At 33.8% G+C, this 13,883-nt stretch overlaps 1 protein-coding gene across 1 annotated transcript; it reads right to left on the bottom strand.

Annotated features, from left to right (window-relative positions):
- Positions 1-3,394: 3,394 nt before the first annotated feature.
- On the bottom strand, positions 3,395-7,590 carry LOC149179852 (uncharacterized). The gene is made up of 3 exons (XM_089415821.1): positions 6,492-7,590; positions 4,858-5,023; positions 3,395-4,142 (listed from the first exon to the last, which is right to left on the bottom strand). Exons 1-3 carry the CDS (start codon positions 7,281-7,283, stop codon positions 3,685-3,687), a joined length of 1,416 nt encoding a protein of 471 aa, XP_089271947.1. The 5' UTR covers positions 7,284-7,590; the 3' UTR covers positions 3,395-3,684.
- Between the last annotated feature and the right edge of the window lie 6,293 nt (positions 7,591-13,883).

Consider the following 13,883-nt stretch of genomic DNA (forward strand, 5'->3'; position numbering starts at 1 on the left):
CAGAGGAGAGTAGTGGTGACCATGATGATGAGGACAATGATGCTGATTTTGATGATGACTATGAAGATTGATGACTCATGAGTCATGAGCTACCTACTCCCTTGAGGCTTGTATACTTGTAGTTGTTTTGTATTTTCTATTTCTATTTGTCATTGGCATTGCACTAGCTATGTAAACAGTAACACATTTTGATTTTGATGACTTAATGAGAAAACTACAATATCTTTATCTTACTATCTTGTCTTTCTCCTATTGGATCATTGATGAATTGAATATGTATTATAAATTTATAATTTGTCATTTATGTCACAATTGTATTTGAAATTTTGTATGCATAATGTTACTTTGTAAAACTTACATCTAGATGAAGATCTATGTTTGAATCAATGAATTTGTATCATGAATGAGAATTTGTGAAAGAAATATCTAATTTTTATTATATATATATATATATAACGTATCCGAACGTTTCCTGTTACGGGGGGTCAACGTGTCCGTATCCGACACTTGAATCCCCTTATCCGTTGAATCCCAAATCCCCGTCTCAGGTGACTTAGATATTTAAAAATACTATCAGTTTCTCAAGAGGCATTTGCTTTATAGTGCAAATATTTAGATCTTTTACTTTTGTAACAATTAGCTTTCTTGTACTTGGAATATCCTTCATTGGTGTAACTATATTTCAAGTTGTTGCTTTGATGGTCATTTTGTTCATGAGTAATTGATGTCATTATCTTGTCATTTGAGCATTTACTTTCAAGTACTATTTCCTTTATAGTTGCAATTGATGTTTATATGCTCATCTTGGTCTAACATTTGATTTGCAGGATTATCTATCATTGTATCTTGATTTCATTTTTTGGGCAAGCTATTGTTATTTATTTGAAATTTGCTTATTTATTCATATGTTTGCTTAATTCTTGAAAACAAGTTATTTTTGACAAACACTCCACTTAGCTTAATCTCCTAGAAACTCATATCATATAACTTCTCATTAGAGACCACCCCCGTTAGCTTACCTAGGAGAGGGCTTTAATGAAAAGAGTTGGGAATAGGTGACAACCCCATCTCTTAGTTTTGCCACCAAACCACACCTTTTGGGGTTCATGGTTTTTTTTCACTAACTTAGATGTGTGTGCTAAGCGGCAACAACACTAAGCAAAATGGTAGATACTAAAGTCTGAACAATGGAATAGTAAATTGAAATTATTTAAACTCAAAAATAGTAATGAGTGACTAGTCAAAGACTCAGTTTGGGATCATCAGTATCTAGAGTCAACACTCAAAAGTTAAAACTGAAAATGAACAATGGACAATGAACCAATGTTATCAGAACTGGAATGATCATCAAATTGGTCAACCCCAAAACTAGGAATCGGGAAAAATCATACCAAAAAACTAGTGCACCCAAAAATACATGAACATTCAAATTTTGAACAATATACATAAATATTTATGTGCATCCATATGAATCCAAACCATTATACACAAAGGTGCAAAGTTTCTCATATATATAGTATTAGTAAGGTTGCATATGACCAAAATAGCATCAAGTGCAATCATTTTTGAAGTAAAAATACATCAACAAAGAGGCTCTAGAGGGCCTTTATTGTCCAAAAAAAAATCATGTTACAACAAATAGTTACATATCATCAAAATCATTACCTATATTGGGACCCTATCATCAATATCACCCTCTAAGCATTAAAATAAGATAGAAAAAACTTAACATGTCAAATTGAGATATTGTTTGAGTGATAGGTACATTTTTACTAGGGTCGTGATAGACGAGTTCAACAATCAATGATACCGATATTGAGGTACATAGAGGGCTTGGTGCTCTTGATTAAATGCTAGTTCCATACCCTCATACATTGATGAAATCCAATGAAAATGCGAAATCCTGAAAACTATTAAGTCTGTTGGATTTTGAGTGGGATCTAAAATTCTACTTACTCCATAAGAAATCCAATGAGGTTGGAACCACTCTCAAACATCTTGAAACAATTAATGGTAATGTTAAAAATTTAAGTAAAATGATGCCCCTTTCACTTTAAGAATTTAACATTACCATTAATTACATAGCATTAGTAGGCCCTAGAGTTGAATATTAGGTTTTCCCACTCATAAATTATTGTTTTCAAGGCAAAATTCAGGGGGGACACCGAGAAGTGATGCCCAGAACCCCCCTTTTTGAGGGAGGGTGCCCACAAGCACCCCTTTTGGAGAAACATGTTTCCCACATTGGAGAAACGTTTCCCCATGCGTTTTCCCAAAAGAGGGACATGAAAAACATTTTCCTAAGTGTTCTCTAACCCAGGAGCATGCCCCCCACCTTGAGGGACACGTCCTCGTGGAATATTGGATAACTCAGAGCGTGCCCCCCACCTTGAGGGACACATCCTCGTGGAAAACTGGATAGCTAGGAGTGTGCCCCCACCTTAAGGGACAGAATCTTGTGGAATACTGGATAACTCGCTTCATAGTGTGGTCAGGGGTAATCTCAAGCATTAGGACTTTGCTGTTATCATAATCAATATTTGCATATAGTTACTCTGGGAATAGTAGTACAGAATATAAAAGAGAACGCAAAGATGATGTCATAGGATCTTCAAAATGAAATCCAAATAATGATTGCTTCAATCAGTGAGGCATGGTAATAAAACTTAGTGGAAAGAAAGAACAATACTTTAATGTTGGGTTGGTGATGACACACACCACGTACCTGCAACCAGATGCAGAAAACAAGCATCGCAAAATTCTAAAGAAAAGATAATGCTTATGTTCTTGATTTTCGAAAGGCTTTTAATATTGTTGAGTTTATATGCATATCTCAGTGACCAAATCCAACCACAGCTAGAACCAGTGAAAAGTCAGAAAGCTCAGGAGACAGAAAAGCAAAGAGCAGATTGCAAGCATAATTAAAGCATAGGTTCTCAGAACCAAGAGGGATAAGTACATAAAATATATGTTATAGTGTGATAGTTTACAAGAATCGGATGCTACTTTGGGACAATGAGGCACAGGTAAAGAAGTTAGTACTACATAAACTGTTAAAGCCTCCACTCACTGAAAATTTAGATATTTGTCTATGAGTTAGTGTCAGTGGCCAGAAAGCAACTGATGCCTTGTCTTCCGCCATTTTACAGGTCTACGAGATTGTAGAGGGAGGGTGGCATTTAGGTAAGAAAAACAATTAGGTGATTAAACGGTGTGCAAGGATTTATCATTTTATGGCAATTGATTAACTATCTAAATGGATTTGTAGAATTGAAACAGGAATGATGTTATGAAAGAATGTCTCTGTTTGCTTGAAGCATTTTTATACAAGGTAGTAGTGATTTTTTTTGTATCTGTGTTGGTTTTTCTTCTTTTGTCTAGTAACAGCAATGAATGAACCAGTTGAAAGTTCTACTTCATTTTTCTCAAATATTTTAAAACATGTCCGTTGTCAAGTTTGACTCTTTCCACTTTGGTGTACCAGTCACATGTTGGCCTGTAACTATAATGTTGCTTTGAAGACCTTAGTGAATTTTGCTCTTCAAAGGGAATGATAATCGCTGACTTCTCATACAATTTCCCACATATCAAAAGCTCTTTTGTTCTTAAGACGAGAAAGAAAACGATGCTTGTGTAATTAAACGTAAATCCAAATCCCTATCCAAAGACTTAAAACCTCTGCTTTTACAACTGGTCGTCCAGATTGTTAAGCATGGATGATATGTCGTCCACCAATTTATGCATGGTTTCTGCAGAGAAAAGGGGACTGCAGTATACGAAGGAAACTCTGAGGCAGCCATATCTGAAGTCAGGATACAGTGCAAGACAAGGCCCAACTCCATTTATAGAAGAACAGGTAACCCAGTCCATCAAATTTAGATGCGAGGTTGATTCTTTATCTGCAGCATGACAAGGAGCATCATGCAGATTAGTTATGAGTGCTGTACGCATTGATGCCGAAGGAGTTAGAGCAGGGCGACCCATGGCCTGAGCCATCAGCATGTTTAAATCACCCATATCTGTGAAATGCTTCCTGTTCTTCACTGCTTCATTTAGATCGCTGGTGACCCTTGTTGCAAGCTTCAATAAGGGTTCTGTTTCAGTGGCATGGAATGTTTTCAAAATGCCTGAATGGTAGAAACCTGCAGGCAAGCAATCAATCGAGGTAAATATGCAATCGATATTATCAATCGAGACCTTGATTTTGTTGGTCCAGGCTATGAAGGCTTCAGTTCCTGGATTTGCACATAATGTCTGGGTAGAAAAATATGCATGAAGCCATAGAAACAACAGAAATAACACAAAATTGTCCTTGTAAATCCAGGTCTAGTGCCACGGCCCACAACCTCACGTGCATAGAGTTATCATGTGGAAGCAAAAGATGACTTCTAGCAAAATAATAACCAGCATGGTGAAAATTGAAATGGGAGATTAATATATCCAAGATCACCACAAAAAGAGTGGAATGGACATGCAAAGCACTGCTAAGGTGCCCAGCTTTGGAGAATGTACGAGACACTTAAAAAGTGTGCCAAATGTGACATAATCCGTCAGTCGATTGAAACCAATAATCAAAATGTGCTACGAAAGCTCATAAGAGAAATTTTGGATCATACTGTAGAACTTTCAGGAGGGGCTAGTGCACCATGTTACAAGCCAATGAACCAAATATTACTATAGTCATCCAGAGTCTGTGATAGAGGAGCATGGATTGAAAGGGCCAAGGAAAACAAACTCAAAATCCCAAAGTTTAGAAACATATAAGGTAAAAAAAGACAAAAATAGGGTTAAGTCTTGTCATTGTTGTTGAAAAAACATATAAAACAGTTTCCAAGACAATCTTGGATGGAAGAATACCTGCAGTGGAATCTGGTATCACTGGCTCCAACATGGATCTGCAGTTGAGTAGAATAACTGATGCATAATGCTCTCCTCTGCTTCCTGTACCTTTGAACTTTGCAACCGCCCTCAATGATGCAGCAATCAGCAACCCATTCAAATCTGATGATTTACTTTCACACATCTGCATTGAAAAAAGCATTAAAACATTGTATCTGAAATGCACCTTTGAAACAACGCAAACATAGGAACCACCCGATAATTCTCCTGCCCCCTAATACCTTTCTCGCTAGTCCCAGCGAACTGTTCTAGAGTGGAGACAGATGCTATGGCTGGCCTATCCCACACCTAACCCAGGAGAACAAATGCTGGCAGCTTGCTCTAACCATTTCAGAGGCCCAAAAACCTCCTGAGCCCAAGCAGGGGAATGATAGGTGGGAGCTCATCCTCACTGGCAATGTTTGTCCACCATGCAGACTGTCTGCCGTGGAACCTTGAAGTAACAGGTAGGGTTTTCAAGGTTTTAGAATAAGGCAGGTAGGAACCTTGATGTTTTCAAGGTTCCAGGCAGAATACCTGTCACCGCAAGGTTCACTGCAAGGTTCCAAGCAGAAAGTGTTCACACTGGATAGACATCACCATCAGCACTGGCCCAAAACCTGCAGTGGATGAATGGGACTACCCACCAAGAACAAAGATAAGCCACCACTGAGGCATGATTCCTGCTGCTGCACAAGTTATGTTTTGTTGATGGATGGACTGTGCAGGCCAGCTGACCTTAGACTTTGTTTTTTTTTGTTTTTGATGTACTTCTCTTTTAAACTTTCAAGTTTTTTTTGCACTTGCCAATAAGCTACCTAGGTCTAACGGTTCTAGAAGCTATTAGCTTATAGAGGCTGCTTAATGCTGCAATTTTTTTTCAAGGTATAAACTGCTTTATTTTGTTCATTTTAAAGTTAAAAGAGACAGAGTCTAAAGGTTCTCTGTTCTTGGCTATATTTACTGGAATTCAGTGATATAAATAATAATTCATGTTGAGATCGCAATTTCCTGTTATTCAAATTGCATTTATGAATGTATAAATGGATTCAGAGTCTTGAAAAACCCTTGAGACACTAGGATTGTATGACTCAACTATTTAAATATGCAATTTCAATGAATTTTGGCCATTTTCAAGAAAAAACCCTTGAGACACTAGGATTGTATAACTCAACGACTTAAATATGCAATTTCAATGAATTTTGGCCATTTTCAGGGAAAATTGAATGGAAAATACTGAAAATTGAATGGAAAATATGCCCGTAAAAGAGCCACAAGATAAATCATTTAGATTACATGGTTAAAAGAAGCATTTCCAACCCGGTCTAAAGTTTCCAGAGGTTATTAGCTTATAGAGGCTGCCTAATGCTGTCGGTTTTTTTTATTTGTGTGCCTCACTTCGCTTCTTTTAATAATTAAAAGAAACATTTATTCCAACAACAAGCATTACCAGTACTAAAGAATCTCAACATATCACAAAAATTCATAACCAGAATCACAGACCAACATATCCAAGATCCCTAAAATAGAATAGCCTACCATTAGCCTGTTTGTTTGAAGAACAGACAGGCATACACTACCAAAGTAAAAACCGATTTAGTCTGTGGAATTACTTGAAGTATTTTGTTTGTAGCAGATTCACCGAAATCGGCAATAATGATACGAGACTTCCTGTCATCGACCACATTCTCCAACGGAAGAATAGCATGGCGGAAAGCAGACAGCCCATATCCCAAAATGTCGAGGCCATGAGCCCAGAATGGTTTTCTGGCTTTTCCAGGAGGAATGGCATCTTCCACACATGGAGGAACCTCCTCATCCATCTCCAAACGTTTTTCCAGCTCAACACTCCTTCTGTCTATCAATTCCTGCAGATCTTCTCCATTTTCCTCGGCAACAACAAAGTCCTGTAAATGTTTCATGAACTGAGAAGAGATACCCACTGCAGAAAGATGGTCTGCTGCAGCAGGGTGCAGTTTCAGTATGATTAAATTGTCTGTATTGGGAAAACGATACAGACGAGCTTCGATAACTCTGAATGGTGTCTGCTGAGGAAAAGTGGTATTCATCTCGTCTTCTACTATTTGCAACCATGGCTCTTGAGCCCTTCTATCTATGTTTTCCACAGGCTGCAGGGTTTCCTGGTTTATGATTTCAATATCCAGCAATACATTATCATCGATATCAAAGCATAGCTGGCCTTGTTTGTCAACGATTCGAGCTCTGAGAAGTGGTTGGGCAGCTAAAATTAGTGAAAGAGATGTTTGAATGGGCGCAACTCCTATGGATTTGGCCAAGAGAATACCTGTAATGCAGGTGCCTGTCCCACCATCCAGAGCTCTGCACCAATTAGCTTCTGTTGTTCCCAGAGGACGACATTTAGCTGATGAAACTCCATTATCCATTTCCACTCAATGAATCAATCAATCGTCTGCACAAAGGCGACTCTTGTCCAGTGCTATATGAATCGTACAGAGGATCTGATAAACATGGTGGAACTTATGAATTTTGCTACTAACTTCAATTATATGTGATGGCGTGAGAAGAAGGGCGCCCAAAAAAGCCAAATAACTGCATCGAATGCACCGTGAAATGTGTATGAATATAAGGGAGGATCTGATAAATATGGTGGAATTTATGGATTTTGCCACAACTTCAATGATATACGATGGCGTGAGATTATGGGCGGCCGAAAGAGGCCAAATAATGCCATCAAATGCAGGGTGCGATTGGTGCGAATGGACAACGCATCCTTTATCTCATGTCATACTATTTTTGTCATGGTTTATTTATATATATTTATCTATCTATCTGTTTTCGATATATTGATATATTTACATTTTATAAAATCGATGTTGCTGAGCAGCTATACAACATTTACAAGTATATTTTTGATGGTCCAGAGCAAATAACACTGTAATAAGCAATAAAATTCTAAACTGTGATTCAAAAATAAGTAATAAAATTTTAAACTGTGATTCAAAACTATGTCTTGGAGTAGGCATAGATTGTTATATTGTTCTAGAAATGTTAACTAGTACAGCTTTAAAAAAATCAATTAAAAAATTACATTTACCTACAAAACATGGTTTGTAGGTAGGTTTGTAGGTAGGCTTAGGGAATTAGGGTTAGGCTCAAAACCCCATCCACTTTAAGGTTCATGTTTTGTAGGTAGGTTTAGAGAATTAGGGTTAGACTCATAACCTCATTCACTTTAAGGTTGCTTTGCTTTTTGTTAGATGAACCTCTTCATTCATAACGAGGTGTGTCTGGTTGTTGTTGTGCTTGTGGACAGGAATAAATGATTTGGAATAAATGTTTCCTAGTATATGATAGATCCTTTTACAATAGGTTAAGAGTTTAATCTCAAATGGAAGAGAGTCATTGATGAAGTGACACAAAATAATGGCAGAATCACAAATGACAATGAGATCTTAAATCTTCTCTTATTAGCTAGAGAAAGGACATAAACTTCTGATTAATTGTCCATAATGTTTCCCAAGCCCCATAAAAAAAAGTATTTCCATTAATCCTTCAAGTAATAAAGCATCCCCACTCCTACTTCCCTTACATAAACATTGTAAATATTAAACAATATATTGTAAATACATTATTCATTTATTAATTTTCTATCTCTATCTATTAAATATCATTTTATTCTCATCTCCTACCTCCCTTACATAAACATTTTAAATATTAAACAATATGTTTTAAATACACTATTGATTTATTAATTTTCTATCTCTATCTATTAAATATCATTTTATTCTCATCTGCTTTATAAAAGGTGAAAATAATGATAAAATAATTGACTTATTGAATAATGTTTAACTTGTCCCAATGGAAAATGCTTGCATCCACATGGTGTTATGCTTAACACCATGTCCACGTTGAAGCAAGCGATGAGTATTGCCCTCACTAGAAAATGATTAGCACTATGAACGCTTGAAGCGATAAGAAGCCATCGTATTTTAAAGGGGAAAGACAATCTTCATAGGAGATAAGATGTATTTTTAATTAATTTAATTAGGAAAATTATTAAGTATATGAGACAAAAGGAAAAAATCACTACAATATGCGTATTTTTAAATATTATTATACAATTGGTCCAATTTTAAATAATATTATAAATAATAAATGAATAAAAAAATTATGGGTGGAATATTCGATGGCTAGTTTAAATAATAATAAAATATTTTAAATAATAAAAATTAATGAAACTAAGTAAAATAAAATTATGGGTGTAATATTCAATGGTTATTTTAAATAATAATAAAATATTTTAAATAATAAAAATTAATGAAACCAAGTAAAATAATTTGATAATATAAAAAGTATATATATTAAAAATTCATTTTTTATTTTATTTATTTTTTATCAATATTTTATGATAAATTTTTAGGGACTCTTAAATTTATTTGCAAATTTAAAAAACAAGTCATTTCTCATCCAAATTATATATATATAGTTAGCTTTTATAATATATAATATATATATTATAGGTTTTTTAAATAATAATAAAATATTTTAAATAATAAAAATTAATGAAACTGATTAAAATATTTTGATAATATAAAAAATATATATTAAAAATTTATTTTTTAACAATAATTTTTTACGGACTCTTAAATTTATTTTTAAATTTAAAAAACAAGTCATTTCTCTCTCATATATATAAAATTGCAATTTACTAAAAATATTAATTATTAACCATGTTAATAATCAGCATCACTTATCATAAACAATGCAATTTGCTAAAAGTATTAATTATAAATCATGTTGGTGTATACATTACATAAAAATATTAATTATAAATTGTGTTGGTATATGCATTAGATTTATAATAAAATAATTCTTTTCAAGTATGCAAATTGAATAGAAAATAGAGGAAGAAACAAAACTTTGTCATGGGCTTTTGTTTAAGGTGGGTAACAAAAGGAATTTGGATTTAGTGGAAAATGACGAGGATAATGTGATTTTATGATATAATTAAGAATGATTAAGGGAGATAGAGGAGAACACAATGTTGTTTAAGGTTTGAGTTGACGTGGATTATGTAAAATTGAATTAAATATGTTATAAATTTTTATAATTTAAAGTAAATAGAGAATGAGATATGGGGTTGTGTATGATCTTGAAGGAATAAAGATTTAGAATATGTCTAGAAACTTGGTATTGCCATGAACAATGAGATGGAGGCATTTTTTATACTATGAGGCTTCACTGCAATTAAATACAAAGTAATTAGCAAAGTCATAAGGATTGATGATTCAATGATAATCATAAATTTTGTATATTATTGGATACTCCTTTTAAATCTACCTCTTGCTAGACTCTGTAAATAATGGTCTTTGTAGAGAAGGATTTTAACATAGTCACATTCTATCATGTCCTACACAACTTCAATTTAGAGGAAAATAAACGAGCAAAAGAGGGATTCATTCTTGGTGAAGGGGTTCTATGTGTAAATGAGAGGCATTAGGGGGTCGACAAGGGGCATTTCAATTCACATCACAAATCCCCTAGTATGAATGCCATTATAGATATAGACCAATCATATAACACATGCCTAACATGTGGATGGTGAGAAGGAAAATTTTCACACAACATTGCCTCACCTCCTACACTATGTAGTTTACTCCTCCCAACGAAATTATGAGTGGTACAATGATGGAAATAGTCCCCATGTTTGGGATGAATTGGTGGTTTGGAAGATTAAATTAGGCATGATGGAGGTTAAAGGGCATGGTTTACCCATATGAAAGTGTTTGGAATTTCATCCAACTTTGCACATATTGATCTAGGGCCTTTTTAGTCATGTGTGCATCTCTCTATAGCACATTATCACTATTGCAATTATTATTGACTCCTTTGTGAATTGAAGGACATATAGAAAGTGTTGAAGAAGTGTGAGAAGGATGTGGTGTAAAACAATTGGAAAAATGACCTATTTGACACTACAATGGAATCATTAGAAAGAAGAATTCAAGAGCTAGTCGAAGGAAAATAATATGATCAGGAGTCATTGTGTTGTTGAATTAAGCAAGATATACAAAGTCTAAGAGAATGGGAAGTAGATTCTTGTTCTATTTGTATATCAAGGGAACAATTGGAAATGACATACAATATTGTGTCTTTGTAGTGTTTGGAGGGATGTTCAATGTCCCACTTTAAGAAATGTTATCAACTTAATGTGAATTGTAACTTCAAAACGACAACTCTAGCCCAAAAAGCCCATTTTTTGTGCAAAAAGTACTCTCAAATCAAAAAGTGGTGATGCTACATCACCCTATTTTTAGGGTTAAATTTCCAAAAAAATTCAACCATGGGACAAAAACCAAAATCATGGTGACAAGAACAATTGAATTTCCACAATTTGCGACCATGACATTAAAAACCAAATATTATCAGCACAAAAAAGCTTAAGATTCCAACATTTTTAACCATAGCATTAAAAACCAAATATCATGACTATAAACCTTAAAATTGACACCTAAATTAGAGAGTTTTTTTACCATGAGCAATTATTATCATTGTTATTATTATTTTAAGGTTAAAATTATAACTTATTTGAAATCTTAGTCTAAGATAAGTTACCTGTTTTTCAACATAATATTAAAATTTCCATAGTTTATTCACCATAGTCAAGAAATATCACTAATATAAACAAAATAACAAAAAAGACAATTTAAAAAAACCATTTTTTTGGAACACTTATTATTATTATTATTTTATTTAAAAAAAAATTTGAAAATTAAATTATTTAAAAAACACACTTTTCAAATAGAAAAAATAAAAAAATACCAAAACCACAATTTTAAAAGTAATTACAATAAAACTTAAATAAAATAAAATAAAAAAACCTAAAATTATATATACATATATAGCCATCAAAATAAATAATTAATAAAAATAAATAATATTATTAAAAAAATGTTACAATTAAAATAAATAATCAATAAAAACAAATAATATTAATAATGTTTTTTTTTTTAAACCAAAACGACTTAAAAACAAAATTAAAATTAAAAAAAAATTATGTTAAAAAAATCGAATAGAGAAAAACAGGGGCTCGACGTGGCCCTCGTCGTTCTTTTTGGATTTATTATTATTATTTTTAATTTTAATTTTATTTTTCATTTTTTAAATGGTTGTTGTAGCTATTGGTTTATTTATTAAATTTTTTGTTTATATTATTATTTTTGCTTTTAAAGGAGATGTTAAGATTTTTTAATTAAAAATTGAGACTTATTTTTGGGTTGAAATTTTTACATATTTCATTTAATTTCACAATGATTTTACTTTTAAGTGTCCAAAAAATTAAGAGCCTATATTTATGGCATTTTTTACCACACTTATGAAAAGATGCTTATCATATTCTTTGTTAAAGACTCTCAAAAGAAAAATAAAATTACATAACATCAAACAAAATCTAATAAATAAGGTTTAATAGACACTTAACTAGCTTGCCACTCCAAGCTCTCCTTTGGGCATGTGTTCATGAAATCAGACTTGCCGCTTTGAACCTTGAACTTTATTGCCTTTTTCCCTGGCTGAACCTTTGTTGACTTTGACCTTTGCTAGCACAATCTGTGCTCCACTGGCATTATTTTCTTCCATCTCAACCAATTTACAGTTCATGATTGCCATCTTTGTCCTTACTTCTCCTTGAAACCTCTTAATTTTGCTCTGCATCAACTCAAGTTTGGTGTTTATGACCAACTAGAAAACTTTCTACACCCTCTCCTTTGCCTCATTTCTTTGATTAAATGCGCACAATAGACCTTCCATAGCTTTTAGGACCCTATCTAAAATATGGCTTGTATCAACTTGATCATTTTCATGGGACAAAGAGCCTATATTCTCCATGGAGAGGCTACACGACAACAAGACTTAGCACCTAGGTGGGAGCATTCTTCTTAGCACACAAATACAGGTGCTTAAAACCAAGACACGGTTGGCTTGACACCCTCCTTTTCTCGTTGCCCTTTGCAACGCAGAATGTTGGTTACTCATCGTTATATAAACCTTGATGAGCTAAGTGCCAACCCTTTCATATCCTCCTTGACCATTGTTCATCCTCATAATATTTAATTGCAGCACTGGTTCGTCCATTGTAGATTTGCTTCATTTTTCTTGCAGAGGGTATGGATTGATACAGAGAGGGAGAGGGATTAGCGCCAACATAAGACAATTTGAATGAAGTATCGTATCACTATTCTCGACGCTTTAAGATTCCACTTGCCAATGTGAATCAAAAGGAGCTTTGGACACTTGTGCATGTGTTGAGTAGGAGACGAATGCCATTTGTGATTACAATTTGGATAGGGGTACTAAATTGGTGATTTCCAAAAGTGGGCAAGTAGTTGTCTATTGCCAGTTCATGAGTGCCATCGTCGATAGACGCGTTGAAGCCTTGACATTCCAAAGATACACCCACACATCTGTCGTCTCATAATTAATCTCACTTGAACAACATTTAGTGCCTTTATTTAATATTTCTTTGTAGCCCATATCATGGAAACTGGGAAATTATTAAAGGTCTATTGTTCAATTTTAAGGACCCTTGGTCCAGTTTTGTCCCTTTGTTAGGCAATGCAATGCGTCCGCTATAGGATTCAAGTGCCTTAGAACAAGAAAAATTTCAGTTTTTTCAAATTGCTGAAGTTGAATAACATTCTTTTGCAATATGGGGGAGAGACTACTATTATGTGATTCTTTTGCTTCCCATACTCTCCAGATTACAATTAGTGAATCTCCAAATACCATAATTTTCAGGATCTTCTTTGCAATGGCTAGTTTTAAGCCTTTTCAGAGAGCTAGAAATTCAGCTTGGTTATTGGTTGCAACGCTTAGACCCCAAGCATATTGGATCTTGATTTTTTTGTCGGGGCAAAAGATAACACCTCTCATTCCTGCCACCCATTTATTATTATTATTATTATTATTAATGTATTTTTTAGTCTATACATTATAATTTTATTTATTTTTTAAATGTTTTAATT

The sequence above is a fragment of the Pinus tabuliformis genome, chromosome 3_2 (assembly GCF_031772625.1).
Source record: "Pinus tabuliformis cultivar Carrire ecotype Pingquan chromosome 3_2, CPIR1, whole genome shotgun sequence".
Classification (NCBI taxonomy): Eukaryota; Viridiplantae; Streptophyta; class Pinopsida; order Pinales; family Pinaceae; genus Pinus; species Pinus tabuliformis.